At 36.6% G+C, this 22,736-nt stretch overlaps 1 protein-coding gene across 1 annotated transcript in view; it reads left to right on the top strand.

Annotated features, from left to right (window-relative positions):
- Nucleotides 1–22,736, top strand: part of TFEC (transcription factor EC) — a gene marked incomplete at both ends in the record, with an annotated part of 75,967 nt that overhangs the window by 40,494 nt on the left and 12,737 nt on the right. The window contains 3 exon segments of the mRNA XM_084286152.1: nt 956–1,051; nt 21,433–21,547; nt 22,437–22,493. Of these exon segments, the coding sequence (XP_084142278.1) occupies nt 956–1,051; nt 21,433–21,547; nt 22,437–22,493 (268 nt within the window).

Here is a 22,736-nt window from a genome sequence, read left to right as displayed (position 1 = left end):
CCTGGCTTTTGGAGGGGGAGAGGAGTGAGCATATCAGCTGTGCTGTGCCATATGGCCTAAAAAATAAATGTACATGTATTTAAAGGTCCCTGGCCTATGAGTGGTCCTGGGTTGTGTTATGTATTGATATTTCCAGTCATTGTGTAATGCTTCCTCTATTTCCTTCAGCTACAGCTCTTGAGACCACTACTGAATGCTGCTTGAAAGCCCTCAGAGCATGAGTGAACTGCTCTGGCAGACAGCAAAGTTAACTGTGACAGATTCATTATGGGCATTCCTACATAGTTACTTTTTAAAGGGAACCAGACCAAAATTATCACTGAAAACTCATACTGTGTCTTGTCCAAATCTGTATATGTCTATATGTCTGCAAAGTATTTACTGTTTTACCTCAAATAGCTAATTAGCTACCTCATCTTCTTAAGCAGTTTTAGATTCAGACTTGAACACATGTGGAACTAGAAAGCTGGCTGGAGAAGTATCCAGCACGCTGTCAATCACAACACAAACCTCTGTCTGCTGAACCCTGAGAGCAGTGTGTGGTACCAAATCTTGAGTGACTCATGCTCTTGCAGAACCACAGGTTCCTTTCAGTCTTCATGCACCAATGGAAAAATACACTGTGGATATGAGACATTTGATGGTGATAGATCGTAGTTATAGCTTAGCAATGTGCTCTGGTCATCTGATCTTGGTATTGCAATACGAGGTTAAGAAAGTTGAATGGATTGGTGGTTGGGAGGAAAGAAGTAATCGCTAAACCATAAAATAGTTTTCAAGAAGTAAAAATTGTGATGTTGTGTAAAGGTACTTGAATTATTTGAGTTTTAAGATATAAACTTCTGAAATTCAGTTTTATTGAAGCAATAAATATGATTGTTTCCTCTGTATTTTCAGAATAATATTGTCTTCACTAATACTACTAATGATTGGTCTTAAAATATTATTTTACTAGATGGAAGAGGTTATTGAAGATATAATCAATATGGAATCAAGCTTTAATGATGAAGGGATAGGTTGCTCTGAAACTCCTCTATTAATGCAAAGAACTGTAAGTATTTTGTGGAATTTGGTCTTGCTATTTATAATAGAGAATTTCACTGAGTGATTATAGATTGCACATTACACTTCAGAGACCAAAGCAGTGCTATCATAGAATTATTCTAATTTCTCTTCAGTTATCTGTCTTTTTATGAAGAAACATTACAGGAAAATGTTCCAGTGTGGTGGGACACAACTGCTTTATATGGTCTGAATAGCTAATTAAATATTTGTGGTTTTTCGCCTCCACCAGCTCCAGTGCATAGCCCTTTACACATGCTGGACTATGGATATGCAGATTCCCTGGACCACAGAAGGCTTTTAAAGTCCTGTTTTAAGATCCTTCTACTTTGTCTAAAAAAAGTCAAAGCTTGGCTATGTGTTAGTATCTGTTGTAAAGTATTTTTCTTTAGTGTCTTGTATTGAACCAAGGTGGGTTCTATTTGTTGGCTTTCATAGAGGCAAGTTGCACTAACGTTGAATAATTTAAGAAAAAAGATGAGAAATATCACCTTTCAGATGAAATGCTTTATAGGAATAATCCTAACAAAGTGTTATAATTTTCTTTTTTGTAAAAAAGTGACAGCAGATTGACGATGCCTACTTAAATTTTCATATATGTTACACATTTAAAGAGGAGAGATGGGCCTTTTCTGGACGCAAATGCTCGTTATTATTGGGGAAGTAAAATCTATCAAAAATGTAATGCAATACACTCTATAGAAGGGATGTCCTCTTCTCTCAATCTAGATTTATCTTGGGAACCTTTTTCCAAGATTTTGTCCTAGAAGGAATACTGGTAAAGACAAACTCCTCCCTGGTGAAAGCAGAAGAATTTTCACAGGCTTTGATAATCTACAAAGTTCATTTCAGAATACCGAGTCAGGTGCTTGCACTTAATCATCCACTGGAGGAACATCTTTTTCCGGCTACAGAGCATCACTGTCTATAAAAAATATGTTAGGAGATGAGATCTCTACATCTTTGTGTTGCCAACCACGCAATCCAATATTAATGGCAATTAATGGTTCCATGAATACCTGGCATTTGTATGCCAGTTACAGAGCTAATACAGTCAGTCAGTCTGATTTATACATATCTCAGTACAGAACATAGCAAAGAAATGCTCCTTGGGGAGTGAATTAATATTTTGGCTGAAATTAACGTGGGACAGGGAAGGATCCTTTCAGGTGTTGTACCATGGGACGATGATGGGAAGCATGAATTCTGGGTTTTGTATTGGACTTGCACTCCCTCAACACCTTTTAAAACTGGATGTTAATCTATGCTAATTCCAGCCTCATTAGCCTTTATGAAGGACATATGTCCTTGAAGGACATATCCCCATGAAATATGTTGAATACCCTATTCTTGAAGAACAAGGAAAGATGTAACGACTTTTAGGTCTAAGTAACATTACTTGCAAAGATTTAGAGTCTTGCAATGTCTGTGGGGTCAGGTAAGGATATTTACATTTCTGTTTGTGCTGAGGAAATCACCAGGCTGCTAGGTAGCTGGAGAATATTGTGTGTTTCCAAATATCTTTCTATAATGATGTGGCAAAATGAAGCCTGCCTTCACCAGTGCATGCAAACTGTGCCAGTGTTGGAGGAATCAAGCAACGCATCTGCCTCTTCTGTTTTCTCTTTTGTCAGTGTGCACTTTTGCAGTACAACACTATAGTATTTTTAGGATTGCACCTTAGATTTTACCTTCTTTGGCATTGTCTGAGATTAGTGGTGTGAAACAGTCTGTCTAAAATTGTGAAAAAAATCTGACTCCCTTGGTTTTCTGAATACAGTAAGGCTTTTGGCTTTTTTTTTTTTTTTTTTTTTTTTTTTTTTTTTTCCCTTTTCTTTTCAGAAATCTCTTAGGTTGACCCAGAAAAATTCATGAAGCCATTTGTTTTTCTCATTTTTCTCAGTAGACAGTGGTTGAGATGAAGGATTTCACAGTGTTACACAGCATGTGTTGCTATGAACTGATGTTTGCTTTAGTTAGATGCACCCATGTACCATTTTAATGGCACATTAAATGAGGACATTGAATTCTATGAGACCACTCATGTGAGTAATTGCTCAGAGACTTGTTGTCTGACCCTGAATTAATGAATTACAATCATGTATTAGTAGAACCAGAGAAGTGAAAATAAGAACATCCTTCCATCTCTTATTAGAATTATAGCGTCCAAAGAGCAGTTTCTCTTGCTTTTATTGTGTTTGGCCCCAAATTCATAATTTCATAAAACTCTCTTTTTGCACAGCAACTTAAGAATTTGCTGTTCAAAACAGGGGGTACTCTGGCTGGATTCTCTTTCTCCTAAATTCACCCTACTGCTATAAACTTACCTTTTAAAATTACTTTTAGAAATTGAGTTACAAGACAAGATCAGATCCTCCCTGTAATGCAAGAGATCTTAATTCTTCCAAAAGTACTTGTAAACCCAGTTATATCGTTGTCCAGAAAACATAGCTGAAATCAGATTGTAGCTACTCTCATCATCTATTACTTGATAAAAATTGTTCATAATGGAGAGGATAGTTAAAGAGTAATAAAGCTGTATAACAACATTTAGTACAACTTTAAGTGGGAAACAGAATTGTATTTTCTCTGCTGAAAATATCTAGAATTTAATAAAGAATCTCCTGTGAAGACAGGCTGAGTGAATTGGGGTTGTTCAGCCTGGAGAACACAAAGTCTGGGGAGACCTTAGAGCGGCATTCCACTGCCTAAAGGAGGCTACAGGAAAGCTGGGAAGGGGTAATGGTTTTAAACTAAAAGGTGGTAGATTTAGATTAGATATAAGAAGGAAAGACTTTACTCAGAGAGTGGTGAGGCACTGGAACAGATTGCCTAGAGAAGCTGTGGATGCCCCATCCCTGGAGGCGTTCAAGGCCAGGCTGGATGGGGCTTTAAGCAACCTGGTCTGGTGGGAGGTGCCCCTGCCCATGGCAGGGGCATTGGATCTAGATGATCTTTAGGGTTCCTTCCAACCCAATCTGTTCTTTAATTCTATGATTCTATGAAGAAAACTTGAAAATGAAAGTGAACACAGTCATTTTCTTTGTTAGAATAATTTAGTCTTATGAAATTGTTTACAGCAACATATTTAATTATATTATAAGAAATCCATTCCTGTCCTTATTAGTATATTAGGAATGACAGGTATCTTCCTAACCTCATTGACATCACTGCAAAGTTTCCGTTTGAAATGAAGCAAAGTATATATGAGTGAGTTTTAAAAAGTAAATAATATCATGTATATCTACTGTGGTGACAGACATTTGAAAAGTAAACATTTTTCAATTTTATCAATCTTTCATTTGCATTCAAAATCCTCACAGTATCTTCAACATTCTGTAGTGAATTTAAAGTTTATTAACTTCCAAATACTCAGGACATATTAAATGTATCTACATTTCAGCTGTAGGTCTGTTAATATAAAGCAAATATGACATCATCATTGAAAGTGTAAAGAAAGTTCTAAAAAGCTGTGGTTTACATCCATTTTAATATCTAAAGAAGGGAAGTGTAAGAAACATACTGTATCAAGGGAGATATGGAGAGCATTAGTCAGAGTGCAGATTAAAAAAAAAAAAAAGAGTTGAAAAATAGGATCTTTGTGCATTGTAGTGTTCAATTTGACAGTGTGTGACCCAGTGAAACCTTTTCTTGTTACTAAATGCTGTTTTGTTTTGCTAATATGTGTATACAACCCTGGGACTCACCAGAAAACCTGGTAATTCAGCAGGCACAACAGTCATCTCTATGAAAAAGTTTGGCATTTTACCAGCAGTTTCTTTCAGAAATAATTGATGTATCCCAGATAATCACTGTACAGCTACTGAGATAATGTCCTCTACTTGACATGGAGTCCAATAAAACTTACATCAAAGGCATTGGGAGATTTACTGGTTTGAGATGAGAATAAGATGAGAAGATACTAGTGTTATGAAAGACACAGGCTTCTCCCACACAGCGCTGGGTGGGACAGGATGTAAAATAATTTAATTTTGTGAGCATATCCAAGGATTCTAAGTTGCCTTTTGTTACTCAAGAAAACAAGACCTTTCAGAAGTATTCTTGAAAGGAAAGAGGCTCTGTAGCAATTAGGTGGCTGGTGGTAAGAATGAAGGAATAGTGGAGAGTACTGCTTGAGGCAGAACACTACCATAAAACAGGCCTTCAAATAATCCCCAGCAATGACCCAGCTAGTGATCTGCTGAATCAAGTGGGCTCACTGTTGCTGGAGTAGTAGGTTTTGAATAGCTAAACAAAATGGAACAGCTCCTTTCAGATTGCTTGGGAGAAAAAGGAAAACCTTTTTTTTTTTTTTTTTTTTTTTTTTTTTTCCATGTCAGTACTAAATAGAGTTGAGAACAATGCTTCTGTCTTGATTTATTCTTAATATTTAAAAAATGTTTTCTTCTCTAATTATGTCCCCCTGAATGAGTTTACAAACAGAAGTGTTTCCTGAAAGCAGAAGTTCCTAACCAATGAGAAGCACAAAAAATATTTCTATATATGAATATACCACACCACAAATCACAGGTGTGATTTGAAGAATTATCTCACTCAGAGAATAGAATAGCCTTGGTGGTCTTAGACTAGGCTGAAACAAATAGCTTTAAAGTTACTTTAAAAAAATCTGCAAAATATTTTATTTTACTTTATTTTATTTTATTTTAGTAGGAATATTTAAAGATTTGAAACAGCACTAATTTCTCCAACAAGTCTTGCTCTAACTATGTACTGATTGTACAAACTATGTTATGGTTTCATTGGTGGTTTGAGGTTCACATCACTTTGGAGATTTAAAACTGTCACAAGCAATGAATCTGTTGCTGGAAACTTTGTCTATCTGTGAATTTAACCAAATTTCTTCAGTTCTCCTTGGAATCTGAGTTGATGTATGTGGTATTTATATAGTGGGAAAAGAATTAAACAAAAAAATTTATTTTTGTTTGTATGATTTTAATGAAATAATATTGTACCTCAGTTGAAACTTGGTTTAGTTATTGGATCCTTAGACAATATTACATAATATAATATTGGATTAAAGCTTATTATTATTTGTTATGATTAGAACAGTTAAAGGACAGCAGATGCCACAGATCCCATGGCTAGTTATCTAGTTGGGTAATGTGGGATGAAATAAAGAACTGTACAGATTTGAGGCCTCCGGCTTATCTGGTACTTCTGGTTTTGATTAAGGGCAGAAAGAAAGAATGAACTGCTCATCATGCCTTGTTCATTTGCTGAGCCATCTCTGCACAAATCTGAACCAAAGACAGAGGCTCTGTTTCTCTGTACCCTAAAGTCCTCTGTTTTGCACAACCATAAAAGGGGCAGTTACAGTTTGTCTATAACCAGATTCTTCCCAGCTTCCACATCTACTTTACCCCTTTTCCAAGAACTCATGGCAGTCTATAAGATAAAGGGGTCCTTTTGAATAATTAAAAGACTTCTGTGTCGTTCAGAGGAAAGCAGAGAGAAAGTTAAGCTCAGCCTTATGGGATCAGCCATCTCTCAGGGGTACACCTTCCATTCGCAGGCCTGTGCTTGTAAACAAGTGGCCTCATCGCTGCTTTCCTAACTCACTTTCTGCTTTTGTATTTGTTCACCCATAACTGAGGATTCACTGACTGCGAGGGGAAGCAAAAGCACTTAGGCATTCTGAAAGACATTTTTTTTTCCCCTAGTTGTTAGGTGGCAGGGCTGGGCCAGCATACTCAGGGAGTGACAACACAGTGGGGAACACAGTGCTGTGCTTGTGAAAGGACATATCTTGAAAGGTCCTGCAAGATTTTGTGTCTCCATTTGCGCTACTTCATTTTGTACATTCACAGTGCACTCTTTCAGTAAGACGGAGAGCTGTGGTCTGCTTCCTCTCTGCTTTGGAGTCAAGTCAGTTGAGATTGTTCTACTTCTGTTACTCTTGCAGGCAAACAGTTTATGGAGAAAATTCTCAACTGTCCTGTGGCTCACTTGCTTTTTGTCACCTCCTTTGACATTTGATAAAATACTTGGATTGTATGACATGGGCTAGAGATTAGATCAGGACAGAATAGTTTGGATGTTTTCTTTCTCCAATTTTTATGATTTGGTTAACTACAGCCAGTATAAGGTTCTCATTATATCTGTTAACTCTGCACTTGATAGGAGACACTATTTTTTGATAAAAGTACAACGGAGTCTGTCTGCAAGATCTCACTTTCATTACAAGGTCTTTGAGGTCACAGTTTCTTGTCATGGCATTACTAAATTTTGTTGTTTGTCAAATATGGATGGCTACCATTTGTATGGATTACCCAAACTGTCTGTCCCATTCTCAGAAATCATACAGAAAATAGAAATTCAAGCAGGTATCCTCCAAATTATTCAGTAATTGCTGGTATTCTTCAATCATGAAATAAAATCAGTTTTACTTTAGCGGTGTATATGGCATTGATGATTTAGGAAGCCCTATGCTGTACAATCACAAGTATTTCAAGTTGGACTCAATGATCCTTGTTGGTCCCTTCCAACACGGGATATTCCATGATTCTATTTTTTAGTTTAGGGAACGCTGATGCCATTTGACAATTGTTGTAAGTTTATAAAATCTGCTAAAGTTCAAAACCATTTTAGAGAAAGGGCCAGAGTAAACATTAACAACTTCATTTGCTTAGGTTGGGTAACCTGAAAAGCTGCATAACATCAATGAAAATGCTTTGTCAATCACATTCTACACTAGATTAGTCTTAAAGTCCAAGGAAAAATCAAAGTTCACCTTCATATATAAGCTTCTGTCTAGCACTCCTGGTATCGTTTACAAGTTTAAAGAAGAAAAATGAAGGAGAAAGAACAGTCTGTAGCTATTGTGGAAATAATAGACTCCTCAAAAATAAAACTGGTGAGCAAATAATTTCTTTGCCTTTCTTCAATTGTATAAAGGTACCAGATAGGGAATTGTGTCTTTCAGCTGCAGAGTTGAGCAATGAAATGCACAAACTGAGAACTCAGAACTGTTTTCTGGAGCTGAAGACTATTTTTTTCCACTTTGTTTTTCTCTTTCATAAATGTAAGTAGGCATAAGGAGAAGTATTATTCTTAAATATTCAATTTATTATATATAAGTTCCTCTTACAATGGTAAACTGAAATATGGTCTTCATATGCTAAACATGTTGAATAGGGGTAAGAGAAAGGGATATATAAAACAGGTTTATATTTCTCCTAATATGCTCATAACATTTATTTTTATTAAGAATATGCCTTGATATCATAACCTGATCTTTCAGTTAAACTGCATATATCTGAAAGTCTTTGCAAACTCTGCCTATTGGAAACAACCCACAAAGTTTAATGCATTGTACTAACTTCTACATCAATATCAGTTTATTAGTTCCTTCATTGAGGGAGCTAGCTGGGCCCAAGGAAACATGCTAATGATAATTTATCATAGAAATACAAAAATAGAAACAGGATCTGTTACTCTTAAAAACAAACAAACAAACAACAACAACAACAAAAAAAACAGACAAACAAACAAACAAAAAACACCCACAATTCTTTATCTACATTTGATGAACCTCAACTCAGTATTAACTGGTAGTCCAACAAATAGAGTTGAATTTATCACACCTAATTTTAGACTACTCACATTTAGCTTCCTAATCTGCAGCATAACTCTTCAATTTTTATTTACTTATTTATTTATTTTGGTCTGTACCTATTATAAAGAGGCAACCGTAGCCTGTGATTTGCCACACTGATTTTAGGTTTAACATTTAGTATGAAATGAGCTGCACTGAAGAAGTATCTGTTTCCCTCCTTAAGTATTAGGGGAATCTAAAGAACTAACTCAAATACTCATGTTCATACTGTAGATACCTGTACTGAGTTGTATTCCCAGCCCTTGGGGGCAGGAAAAGAAAAGAAACATATTAAAACTATAAAAACAGATATTTATCTCTTCCTCACTGTAGGTAAACCCAATTCCTTCAAGAAATCACAGTGTCTAAGAATTAGCAGTTTGGAGATCCTGAACTAGTGGACAATGGAATGAATTTTGAACATGTGTTGTCATCTTGTAGTTTGCTTTTGCTGGTGGGTAATATGTTTTTTCTGCTCTTTGAGGCCATCAGGCAAATTCCATCTTCTCCCAAAGCCCTGATGTCAAGCCACTGCTGCATGTCTCAGGAGTTCTTGTCTGTATATAGTAACACAGAAACCGAAGTCCTTATTACATGCCACATAGTCTCTACTTCTCTAAGGCTATGTTAAGCTCCTTTGAGTCTGTAATGCATTGACTATGGCTGCTTCTCACACTATACTTGATGAATTTTTGTGAATGACATTTATACAGATTGTATAAAAGTCTTGTGGGCTCAGAGACAGCAATAGTGGCTGCTTTGTTCTCCAGGCACAGGCAAGCTTCTTACTGCAAGCTAAAGCTAATTTGTAGAAAACACAGATTTCTTGAAAGGTCTTTTTGAGAAGCAAACTCCTGAAAGATATTGTTGCTTTTCTTAGCACCTCCTTCTCTATCTGTCAAGGTCTTCTTCCATATACTGCTATATATAGTATTTTATAGTAGTAATATAAAGTAGTTGCATAAAGTAGTTTAGTGTGCATTTATATTTACACTATAATTTATTACTTGTGAATGTATTTGAAATCAGTCACTACAGGAAGGAATTCCAAACAAAACAAAAATGCATGTTACATGATCACACATTGAAAACAATAGATCATAAAGGTCATTAAATACCTTACTACGCAGTATTCAGATACTTAGATGATATGTGAAATATATATATGTATCTTACATACATATCTAAGATAAATAAAGAAATATATAGGTGCAAGGTGCTGCACCTGGATCATATAGACTGGGAGAATAACTCACTGAGAGCAGCCCTGCAGAGAAGCGCTCGGGGGTTCTGGTGGATGAAAAGCTCAACATGAGACGACAGTGTGTGCCTGCAGCCCAGAAGGCCAACTGCATCCTGGGCTGTATCAACAGAGGAGTGGCCAGCAGGTCGAGGGAGGTGGTTGCCCCCCTCTGCTCTGCCCTTATGAGGCCTTACTTGGAGTGCTGCATCCAGGTCTGGAGTCCCCAGCACAAGAAAGATATGGGGCTGTTAGAGCAAGTCCAGTGGAGAGCTACAAAGATGATCAAAGGGCTGGAGCACCTCTTCTACTGGGAAAGGCTGAGAGAACTGGGGATGTTCTGTCTGGAGGTTCAGAAGGCTCCTGGGTGACCTCATTGTGGCCATTTTAGGGGCAATTAAAGGGGTCTTATAAAAAAGACAGAGAAGAACTCTTTACTTGGCTAGGTAATGACGGGATAAGGGGGAATGGCCTTAAACTAAAAGAGGATAAATTTAGACTAGACATTAGAAGGAAATTCTTCACTGTAAGGGTAGTGAGGCACTGGAATAGGTTTCCAAAAGAAGCTTTGGATGCCCCATGCCTGGATGTATTCAAGGCCAGGTTGTATGGGGCCTTGGCTAACCTGATCTAGTGGGTGATGGCAGGAGGGTTAGAGTTAGATGATCTTTAAGGTCCCTTCCAATCTGAGCCATTCTATGATTCTGTGATATGATTCTATGAAATGTAAGATATATATAAAGTATGTAATATAAATACTGGTAATAAAAATTTTAGCTTTTATATTCAAGAGGAAGTGGCCAGCATTCACATCCCAAAAAAGTCTAGTTTTCACTTGTCCCTCAGCCTCATTTTTTTCTGATGTTTTTGTGCCATTCTTTGTCTCCAGAGCAAGACTTTGAATGATTTGATATTAGCATTTATAGATGGTAGTCAGAGAAACGGAAGAAGCTGCAAGGAAGTAGGGCATTAGCTGGTGTTACTAGTGAAATAATCTTAGTAAAAAACTAACAGTGCTATCACTGTCATTTTGGGGTTTCAGACCCTGGAGATTAGTGAGACAGTACTCCCATAGCGTCTTATTTCCAGATGTCAGTTGGCTGATGACATGTCACACCACCACTTCACTTTTGGTCCTTGCCTGTTAATTTAGTTTTGTAACCAGAAAAGACAAGAACAGATAAAAATGTGTCATTAAGAGATGATAACTGAAAGAACAGAACTCTACAGTAAAAGGCTGATTCTCCAGTAAATTCTCTTGCTTGGTCATATTTGACCAGACATTTATCTAGACAAAGTACTTCTATGTATATGATCAGGGCAGGAAAGTACTGTAACTGGGAAAATGAACAGAGTTCATTTTTCTCCGATGAATAATGAAGCAGCTTGATGATCATTATTTGAAGATAAAAAATGAACCAGTTTTCATACATTATATATAATATGTAATATAATATATCTGAACATTAAGTCTCTGGTTGAGGAGTGTGCAATTATGAACCATGTTAAAGATAAATATAGAAGGAGATACAATTTGTTCTAAAAAAAAAAACAAGTCTGAAAAGGGATGAATTTGCTTTTCTGCTGTTCTCTGCAGATAATAAAAGTAGGAACTGAAAAATTTGGATAGTAGTTGTCCCCGAAGACCATCTATTTTCAAATATGTCATAAACATTTTGTATTTCAATTGAAAAAGACCTAAAATATTTAGCTGTAGAGGAATCTTCTTGTTCTAGACTAAATATGTTACAAATTTTTTATAGTTTACAATGTAAACACATCTCTTCAGAAAAAAAAAAAAAAAAAAGATAAAAAGAAAAAAAGAAAAAAAAAAAAGATGTCAGTTTGTGTACACCTTTCTTCAAGCAACCTAGAAACTGAAAAACAATGCAAGGGGTTGAACTCCAGTATTCTGAGTACAGGTCTTTTACTGAACCACACAATCATTCCTCCTGTCTGTAATGCTTTTGAATTAGAAGAAAAGTCACAATTCACTAAAACACACATTGAAGATAGAAGAATAGCCCCAGTTTTCCCGTCATCAAAAATTAGAAGCACTTGTTATACCAGATACCACTGTTCTGAAAATAGAGTTGTAATGACTGGGTTATTGTACATTTATTGACCAATTCACTCTTTGACCAAATTCAGTGCACATTGTGAAGTTCATCTGTGGACTTCAAAAATTAACAATATTTGAGTTTGTGTATCATGACTAAACAGGTCAAGACTGACAAGAAATATGTCTTTTTATATTTTGTATTCCAGTAACATAAATAGTGCACAAACCGAATTTTACTTAGTATGTAAAATGAAATGTGGACACTGTTCCAAATTTAGATTCCTACATTTGGGATGCATATGAAATTAGTATAAAATCTGTGTAAAATATCTGCTTTGATTTTTTAATTAAAATGAATAAGCAAGGACCACACTGAGATAGATGAATGGGTGCTAACATATATTTTATATCTAAGAAGAAATAGCTTCATTTTACAAAACTGTTCTTTGAAGTGATGCTATCAATTAGGTTCCAATGATAACATGATTTAAGCAGGATATATTTAGGGGTGGGCAACTATAAAGTATTGTAGTAATATTTCACATGTGAACACTTAATCTAGATGAAGTCTGAGGAAGTATTATTTTTTATCAAGCACAAAAAGACCTTTTTTTTCCAGATACAATACCCAAGCCCTCAAGTTAGGCAGATACGTAGCTTCTTCTTGTGACAAGTAAAGTGCATGTACTTTGCTTCCCTGTTCCTAGAGATTGCCAAGTCTGTACATGCAGTACAGGCAATGTGACCAGGTCTAGTAGGGCCAATGGTTTTCTGAACTATCTGTATTGTATACATCAGCTTCTCTGGATGTATACCCTATTTCTGTTACTGCAGGATATACAGGCACGCAACATGTAGGCACACTCATCACGTTGCATGTCTGCAGTTATTAACCCTAGAAAAAAGGGTAACTTAAGGATGTTTCTGCTAGCAAGACAATTCCTGCAGTTTGCTTCCCACTTGTCCTGTTTTCCATGGGCTCTTCTGACATGAGTAGAATGAAAATCTCAGAGGCAGTCAGGTTTATGAACTCTTTCTTTTCTGGGGTCATCTTTAAGCCCTCTGATCATATACCTGGGCTTTATGACCTTTACATGACCATGGAGAACTGAGAAGACTATAGAAGAAGTGGTACCTAGAAATGAGCTTCCACAAACTGGATAGTCCATCTTGCTTTCTGCTCCCAGATTCCTCAAGAGAACTCAGGTTAGCTGATGAATTGATCCGACCTGTCAGGACAGTCCTGATAACATCAGTGAAAAGCCCTTGCTATCCTAAGAATTAGCCATTTTAGGTAACAAGAACATAAAAGGTATTTGCTCTTTAAAAATGTGCATACCTGCATCACTTCCATGACTAGTGACATCCTTTTGGATGTATCTGTTTGCTACTGGAATTATCCTTTCTAGCTAGCCTTGCATATTCAGGATTTAGTGTTTGTATCCTCCTTTCTATGAATGACTATTAGTAAAATGCAATACAGATTACAGAGAAAGGAAACTGAGCAGGATTGTATTCAGGTTTAGGGGTAGGCTAGAAAGATGACAAAGATTTTGTTAAAACATATTAATGAAGCACTCCAAGAATTGGTCTTGAGCTTCTGTTTATTTAATAATTTTGTTAATGACTCTGGTAGAAAAATATATGGTTTTGCTGATGAAATTCATTGAGGTAGCAAAAATAGAAAGCATTGCCAATACAAAGAAGGGTCAAGATATTGTAGAGGAATAGTTAAATGACTGAGATGACAAAATAGTATAAATGGAAGCGATGTAACAGGACTGAGTGCAAGGTCATTCATTTAAATACTAATAACAGGAATGTCTGCAGTAAGCTGAGAGTTCATTAGCTGGAGATGACAGAGAAAAATCTGATTATATTAGTTGCTTACAGAATGACTATAAGCCATCAAAATGATGAGACTGGAAAAAAAAAGGGGGGGGGGGGGGGAGGGGAGGGAAGATAAATATGATCTTAGAATACATCAAGAGAGGGACGAGAGAGATTTCCAGAGACACAGAGGAATATCCACTGTGGAATTCACTGGGTAGAAACCTTTTAGAATACTGTAGACAAATGTAAGTGTACATCCTTCAGAAAGACTTATTCAAAGCAGAAAGCAGGAAAGGTAGAGAGAGGACTGTTAGGACAAATCATAGCATGGGAAATTTGGCTAAAAATGCATGGCCTGATCAGTTTAACAAAACAAAGGTTTATAGGATCTATGGCTACTCACATTGGGAAGTTAATTAATTACATAAGTTAAACAATTAATTACATAAGTTAAAGGAAAACATAAATGAAATAATATTTGTCTGGAGGTGGAGATAAAGCTTTTTAACAGCAGTCTGTAATCACTCAACTTCTGCAACACACTCCAAATCAAAATACTGGAGACAGGAAACCTAACTGATTTTAAGAAAGAGTATGGTTGGTTTATGTGATGTTATGATAATTCAACCCAATGTCCTCGGCACTTTCTAGCCCAGGGTCTCTGTGTCTAGGCTGAACATTACCACATTCAGCAGAGTTTTTAGATTAAGAAAAATCTATTTGCCTTTGGAACAGGGTTCACTTATTATTTTCTATCTGTGCAATATTAACTGTGATAGATTCTTACAGACTTGGATGTTACTGTAATACGAACACATCATGCAAAGATTAGCCAAATGAACAAATACTTAAATAGTATGATGATGTAAGTGAACACTGTTGTGACATGGTACTGTGTTGGGACGACAGGTGAATGGGCACAAGTGACCCTTATAGATATGTTTTATCATATGCTATTTAATTTCATTCTTCTTTGAAATTAAATGATACTTGTCAATATCTGTCATGCTACGGGATTTGGAATACCATAGTATTTCTCTGTATTCCCCTTCATGAAGAAACAGTTTTCCTGGATTAGTAATGTTTCCCCCCCCTCTCTCGCTACCTCCAAACAAACAAACAAATAAATAAAGCATATTAAACATTGCAAATTGTGATCACTGCTGTTCATTGGCAGCCAACCATGCAAGTAGCGAACCCTTAATATTAATATTTAACACACGGTCCTGCCTGCATGGCAGTTTAGATCCAAACATAACAAGCTCCTTTGGATGAGACCTTTATAGTACTTGTGTTAGACATTGCCAGCAACCACAAGGTCTCAGGTTCTTGTGAGGTTCTGCTGAGCTCAAGCCAGGCAGAACCTCAAGCCAGTCACTCAGGTCCTCTTTAATATCTTCATCGATGATCTGGACAAGGGCATCGAGTGCACCCTCAGTAAGTTCGCAGATGACACCAAGTTAGGTGCGTGTGTCGATCTGCTTGAGGGTAGGAAAGCTCTGCAGGAGGATCTGGATAGGCTGCACCGATGGGCTGAGGTCAACTGCATGAAGTTCAACAAGGCCAAGTGCCGGGTCCTGCACCTGGGGCGCAATAACCCCAAGCAGAGCTACAGGCTGGGAGAGGAATGGTTGGAGAGCTGCCAGGCAGAGAAGGACCTGGGAGTGATGGTGGATAGTCGGCTGAATATGAGCCAGCAGTGTGCTCAGGTGGCCAAGAAGGCCAACGGCATCCTGGCTTGTATCAGGAACAGTGTGACCAGCAGGGCTAGGGAGGTGATCGTCTTCCTGTACTCAGCTCTGGTGAGGCCGCACCTCAAGTACTGTGTTCAGTTTTGGTCCCCTCGCTACAAGAAGGACATCGAGGTGCTTGAGTGAGTCCAGAGAAGGGCGACGAAGCTGGTGAGGGGCCTGGAGAACAAGTCCTACGAGGAGCGGCTGAGGGAGCTCGGCTTGTTCAGCCTGGAGAAGAGGAGGCTCAGGGGTGACCTTATCACTCTCTATAGGTACCTCAAGGGAGGCTGTAGCGAGGTGGGGGTTGGTTTGTTCTCCCACGTGCCTGGTGACAGAACGAGGGGGAATGGGCTTAAGTTGAGCCAGGGGAGTTTTAGGTTAGATGTTAGGAAGAACTTCTTTACTGAAAGGGTTGTGAGGCATTGGAACAGGCTGCCCAGGGAAGTGGTGGAGTCACCATCCCTGGAAGTCTTCAAAAGACGTTTAGATGTAGAGCTTAGGGATATGGTTTAGTGGGGACTGCTAGCGTTAGGTCAGAGGTTGGACTCGATGATCCTGAGGTCTCTTCCAACCTAGAAATTCTGTGATTCTGTGATTCTGTACTTCAGCTGAAGTTTGCCTTTATAATTGGTTTAAGCTTCAAAGTTGAGCATCTTTCAGGATTGAGCCCCATGAATGGAAATTCTTACGTTCCAGTCTTTGCACACAGGCATTGAAGATCCCATGACACTTTATACAAAAGAAAGAACGTTAACCCCAATGTCCTTGCCAAATGCTAACTTCGTTAATTACAGTCTGCTTTCTTTAATTCTCCTTGCAGTTTTAATTAGATATAGTATTATTCTCTTCCTGTACCACATTGTCACTGGTTATTCCCACTAAATCATTTGCTGTGTTAAAGGTTATTAATCTTTTGTCCAAAGCTGGCTGCATTTTAGAAGCAGAAAAAGTGAGTAATTATATCCTGCTATTTTTAATATGTCTGTGTTCACCCCTTGCATCTAAATTCTGAGACATACACACACAAATATATGTATGTTCAATGCAAAGGTTGAAAATGATGTGACTTACCAGTACTTCTCAGAACATCACAGCTGTGAACTAGTGTGGCTCTTGGCACCTGCAGGATAAATAGTTTATTTCCTGGGACTTATGCATTTTCATACCTGAATATCTGTGTTTCCACATATCTAAACTGAAACAAGAACATACTTTTGATGCAGTGTAATGAGGTGCAGCTTTAAAGTGCTTTGGGATTCATCAGATTTGTCAGTGCTCTATAATTATAAGATCACTATTGTATACACATCATATAATTATGCCATTGCAAATGATTTATACTTTAGTACTTTTTTGTACTTTTTTGGTAAAATTATGTCAATGTATATATTTGTCTTGTATGTTAAAATTGATAGCTATTTGAAGCCTCAGTGCTGCAAAAATAGATAAATCTATTTATATGACATTGTAAGAAATAATTTACATTATGGTATATGGAGCTCCAATGCATAATCAAACAAAAAATCTTTTTTATGTTGTATCAAAATTGACTAATATCTATTTTTTTTTCTTGATATTCTGTAACAGTAGCAAGGATTTTCCAGGGTGAATATCAATTCAGGCCAAATTCAGGCAGAGAGTTGCAACAAAATTCAAAAGTGATATGTTTTTGACTTTGTATTTTTAAAATTCTCCCATAATAATCAATGTGAATATTTGTCAGGAAAGATCCAGTCTGTTTTGCTCTGTTGATCACATGTGATTTTGAAAATAAGAGCTTATTTGGAAATTTGAACCTCATCTGGACCTAGTCTAACAGGTCTATGGTTTTCCTAGTTGCATACCCCAGAGGGTCTCCGAGCATAAGATTTCTCTTCGAACAATGTGATGATAACTACATCATCTAATTTACAGGCTGCTTTATACCCACTTTACCCTACTGTAAATGTGAAAATGCTGGTTAACTGAAGATGAAGACAGTGTGTCAAAGGGAGATCACTAGTGGATTTATCCACAAAGACACATAACCATCATAATGGTCATTTCATTGTATTTGAGATTTCTACCAAGTGGCAGTTGATAGTGAGATTGGCACAACTGCTTTTGTACTGAACAGTATCACCTACAGTGAAGGGCAACAAAAAATCTGTGTCTGGATGGAAAGTAGTTATGAAGAAAAGAACCTTTTTTCCATGTCTCCTTTCTGTGGTCAGATGAGTAAGCTGTTTATTCTGCTATCCAATTGTTCAGTGCATTGGTTGAGGCAGTAATAGACTTAAGTAGGATTGAACATAAAATTCTCTATTTCCTGGGAGTTACTTACCTAGAGGTTATTGAAAATGGTCCTACTTTTCACACCTCTGTATGTTTCAGTCAGAAAGATGGATTCTGCAACACAGATAGCACTTTCAAAGAAGTGAATGAGTGAGTATTTTGTAGGATCTCTGTGGCAGTGCTCTTGAATACGTTTATTCTCTGATGTCTAAGTTCTGGATAACAATTTATTAAGGCTAGACAACATTAGATCAAAGTTTCTCTTTAATGGTGTGACACAAAGCTGATTTTGACACTCCTAGTGATTGACATGTGATTAACATATATGAATCATTCTAATTAGTGAGGTTATAGGATTGTTGACATCAGTAGATGAATGACGTGGGTTTTGGTTTAATTTTTATCATCTCTGCATGAGGTTATGACTCTGTTTTCCTAATGATTGATAAAAATTGCCAAATGATGAGGGGAAAAATGCTATAGACTGTGTGAAACAAAGTTCATATGGGATATTTTGGGAAATATTACATGCCTTCTGCTGTTCGATGAAAACATTAATGAATGCAGCCAGACATAGACTACAGACAGATATAGCCGTTCTGCTGATGGAAAGAATCAAATGAATTTATATAACTCCATACAAAGTAAGCTGAGTTAGATGACATTACCTTCATCAACTGTGTGATCTAATTGAGCTGAAATGTCTGCCCGTAGTTCTGAGTTTACTCACCCTAATTGTCACCAGAGAGCCTCTTTTGAATCCTTACACACTTTTGAACTTTCAGATGTCTTGGTATTGTTTTTTAATTACCAGCCAGTTGGCTGTTTCTAACCTTTTCTCTTCAATTTGGGCCTTGTCAATTAAATTCATGCTGTTTTGAATAGATCATAGACATTTAACCATACCTAGATCATACAGATGACTTTGTGAGGGAAAATTAGAAGCACTCATTGATGCATCTCATGTGTTTTGCATCAATCTGTGGTTTACAGTTCTGATTTTTCCACTAATGGTTTTGATAATATTGTAAATTAGAAAATTTACGACCAGTGTCATGCAAAATATTGAACTCATGTACACAACTGTGCGAACTATGTAAAATACAACATGTATGATACAAATGAATTTCTCATTTGTTAGATTTTATATGAGATTATCTTATTTTCAGTGATTACCAATTCCTAGCATTTCACAACACTAGCCCAACCCCTATAATAGCCTTATTCAAAGTCCAATGAAATCAGTGTAGGAGTCACATTGACTCTCATTATTTTTATATCAGCACTAAATAGGAAATTCTATTTTCATATTATTTCAATAAGCCAAATTCATTTACATAAGTGTAGGAAGTCTTTAAACGTGTATCCAGAGCTAATATGAGTTTACTTTTGTAATATAGTTATACTATCATTGAAACAAAGAAAATCTAAAGTTAAAGCTGCAGTGAATGCTGTAATACTTGTCAGTTTACCTCTCAGGAATGAAACGAAGGTACTTAACATGGAAATGTGCTTAGCTTTCAAATCCTGCATATTAAACATAGCTTGTTCTTGAGTAATACTCATCTGAATTCCAAACATTCTTTTAGAAAGTGTTTTCATTGAGAGATCAAATATTTAATCAGACTTTCAAAACTGACTTGGTGTTTCGATTTCTAATGGTATTTAAGATTTTTTAGTTCTCTTAAATAATAGACTTCTACAAATTCATTGGAAAGTGAGCATGTTATTTATATGTATTTAAAAGGAATCCTGAATGCTTCATTCTATTGTGGGTTATTAGGAAAATTTAACACAAACTAGACTCTCAAATAATTAGAAAAAATATTATAAAAAAAAAAAGTTTATTTACTTTTTCAGAGTTAATATAAAAATGTAGTAAGAACTGCCATGGGATAATTTCACACTAAAAAAATCATTGGGAAAGTGTCTCCATTCAAAATGTTCCAGGTGGAGGCCGATGACAAATAGTGTCCCTCAGGGGTCTGTCCTGGAACCGATGCTGTTTAATATCTTTATCAGTGACACAGACAGTGGGATCAAGTGCACCCTCAGCAAATCTGAAGATGACACCAAGCTGAGTAGTGCAGTTGATACAACAGAAGAAAGGGATGCCATCCAAAGGGACCTGGACAAGCTTGAGCAGTGGGCCCACATGAACGTAATGAGGTTCAACAAGGCCAAGTGCAAGGTGTTGCACCAGGGTTAGTGCAATCCGAAACATGAGCATAGACTAGGTGAAGAACTCATTGCGAGTAGCCCTGCAAAGAGGGACTTGGGGGTTTTGGTGGAGGAAAGGCTTTGTATGAGCCATCAGTGTGTGCTTGCAGACCAAAAGGCCAGCTGCTTCCTGGGCTGCATCAACAGAGGATTGGCCAGCAAGTCAAGGAATGTGATTGTTCCCCCTCCACTCTGTCCTTGTGAGGTCCCACTTGGAGTGTTGCATCCAGGTCTGGGGTCTCCAGTAGAAGAAGGAGAATTTGGACATTTTAGAATATGTCCAGTGGAGGGACACAAAGATGATAAAAGGGCTGGAGCACCTCGCTTATTAGGTGGAAAGAGTTTGGGTTGTTCAGTCTGCAGAATAGAAAGCTTTAGGGAAACCTCGCTGAAGTCTTTCAATACTTAGAGAGAACTTATATAAATGATGAAGAGCAAATTTTTCAACACAGGCAGATAGTGATAGGACAGGGGAGAATGGTTATGAACTAAAAGAGAGATTTAGATTCGATTTTAGGAGGAAATTCTTCACTCAGAGGCTGGTGAAGCACTGAAGCAGGTTGCCCAGAGAAGCTGTGAATGCCCCATTCCTGAAAGCATTCAAGACCAGGTTCTGAACTAGATTTCTGAGTCATTTTGTATTGGCCCCAAAAGAAAACAACAAAACGGTCTGCACAAACTTTATGTGCATCATAGAATGAAAAAGAAAAAAAAAGGGAATAAAAAAAGGAAAAAAAAGTTGCTTAGCTGTTTTACATTCTTGGTTGTCTTGGACTTGGACTCTATTTTCACATGAACATACAGCAATATATAAGACAATAATCAATAATGAAAGGATTGTTATATGGTCATAGAAACTGAGTCCAAACTGTTCATTACTAAACTTCAATACTGTTAAAAAGTAAAGGTAATATTTGGGTAATAATCTGGAATCCACAGAATCATTATGTAGTAGTTCAAAATCAGCAAGGTTACTTTTCCTTTCAACCTAACTTTTGTTTCAAATGCAGTTGTGCTAATCCTGTTATTTGAAAATATGGAATAGAATTAATTCAAAAACAGACACCATGGGCCATATCCTTCCATTACTCTGCAGCTAAAACCTGTAGAAATTTCACTTGGAAATCTGCTTGTAGAACAATGGCACACTTTGATCTTTCACTTTTGAGGTTACTTAACATTACTTAAGGACTAAGTTTCCCTTTAGACATATCTATAGCTGCTTCTAAAGAACATCAGTCTCATATTCAAGAAACATATTTTTCTTTTGTATTTATGGCTTTTTTTTTTTTTTAATCTTCTAAGTTTTTTAACTTATTCTAATTGTTTTTTTGTTGTTGTTGTTGTTTTGTTTTCTCTTTCTTCTTCTCCTTCCCTCCCCCTCCCCCTTAAGCTATCTAGCAGCATTTTGGATATATATAACAGTGACCAGGGAATGACACCAGCTAATATGGGTCTCACAAATGCTTCTTGCCCAGCTAATCTACCAGTAAAAAGGGAACTCACAGGTAAAAGAACTCTCAGATTTCAGCATTTTATAATTTAAGAAGTTATGATGTTTCTCTTAAAAGTTGAACAAAAAATACTCATGAAATAAATCTCCATAATAATTCATTTCCTGAGAATTTTGCGATATGTAGTTTCGTTTAAGGAAAAGAACAAAGACCATGAAGAAATGTTTTCTTTCTGTTCTCCTCTTTAGCAATTGAGAAACAATGTTTGCCCTGTGATTTTCATGAACATCATGCTTCTTATAAACCTAATTATTTTAGAAAACAGTGGATTCTTCCACATGTTGGCTCCTGATCAATGGTATAAATAAATTATCATCCATTAAATTTGTTCCAGGGTGGAACAAATGGTTCTTTTAAAAGCTTACAATAAGGCTATTCAAGGTAAATCTATATTAGTGGATTAACAACTTTAAAAGTTACATTCAATTAATCCAAAGAATGCTACCAACCATGTACAGTTTATTAGTGTTACTCAGAGGAAACACTGAGTTTGTCCAATATGAATATATTAGAAATCTGATTAACTCTTGCATTATGGGATATAAAAATCCATATTCACATTACTGTGTTGTTTTTTCCTGTTGTAAACTACAGCAAATAGGAGAAAAATACTCATCCATAACATTTCTATATTCTTAAATAAAAAATGTGCAATAATAAATATCTTAAGTAACCTGTCAGACTTGCTCAAAAATTTAGTACTGGTAGAATGTAGATTTGCTTATGATCTTGTTTAATAATAAAAAGAGTAATAAAGTAAAATGAATAGAAGTCTTTCGAGTGTGTGTGTGTGTCTGTGTGAAAAGAGGCTATTTTGAAATGGTGATAGGAAAGCTGAAATTGTAACTTGAGGACTGTTGTAATAAATGTTACTTTCTGTCAGAAGCAGATACAAGAGCAATGGCCAAGGAGAGACAAAAAAAGGATAACCACAATCTCAGTAAGTATATGTTCATCTTCAATCTTGTTAAATGAAATACAGAACTAATATACATTAGCTGCCATGTCTCTGCTCATTTTCTGTGTCTTGGCAGGGTAATCAGATTGAGCTCAGTCTGTAAACACAGCCAACCACATAGCTTTCTCCTCTGAACCAAATTTGTCTTTTTTTTCTTTTAAAGTACCTTACATATCTTTAATTTCTTCCCATATCATCTCCTGCTATTATGTTTTGAGTTTACAT

The sequence above is a fragment of the Netta rufina genome, assembly GCF_964035555.1.
Source record: "Netta rufina genome assembly, chromosome: 1".
Lineage (NCBI taxonomy): Eukaryota > Metazoa > Chordata > Aves > Anseriformes > Anatidae > Netta > Netta rufina.
This window is presented reverse-complemented; position numbering and strand designations above follow the sequence as displayed.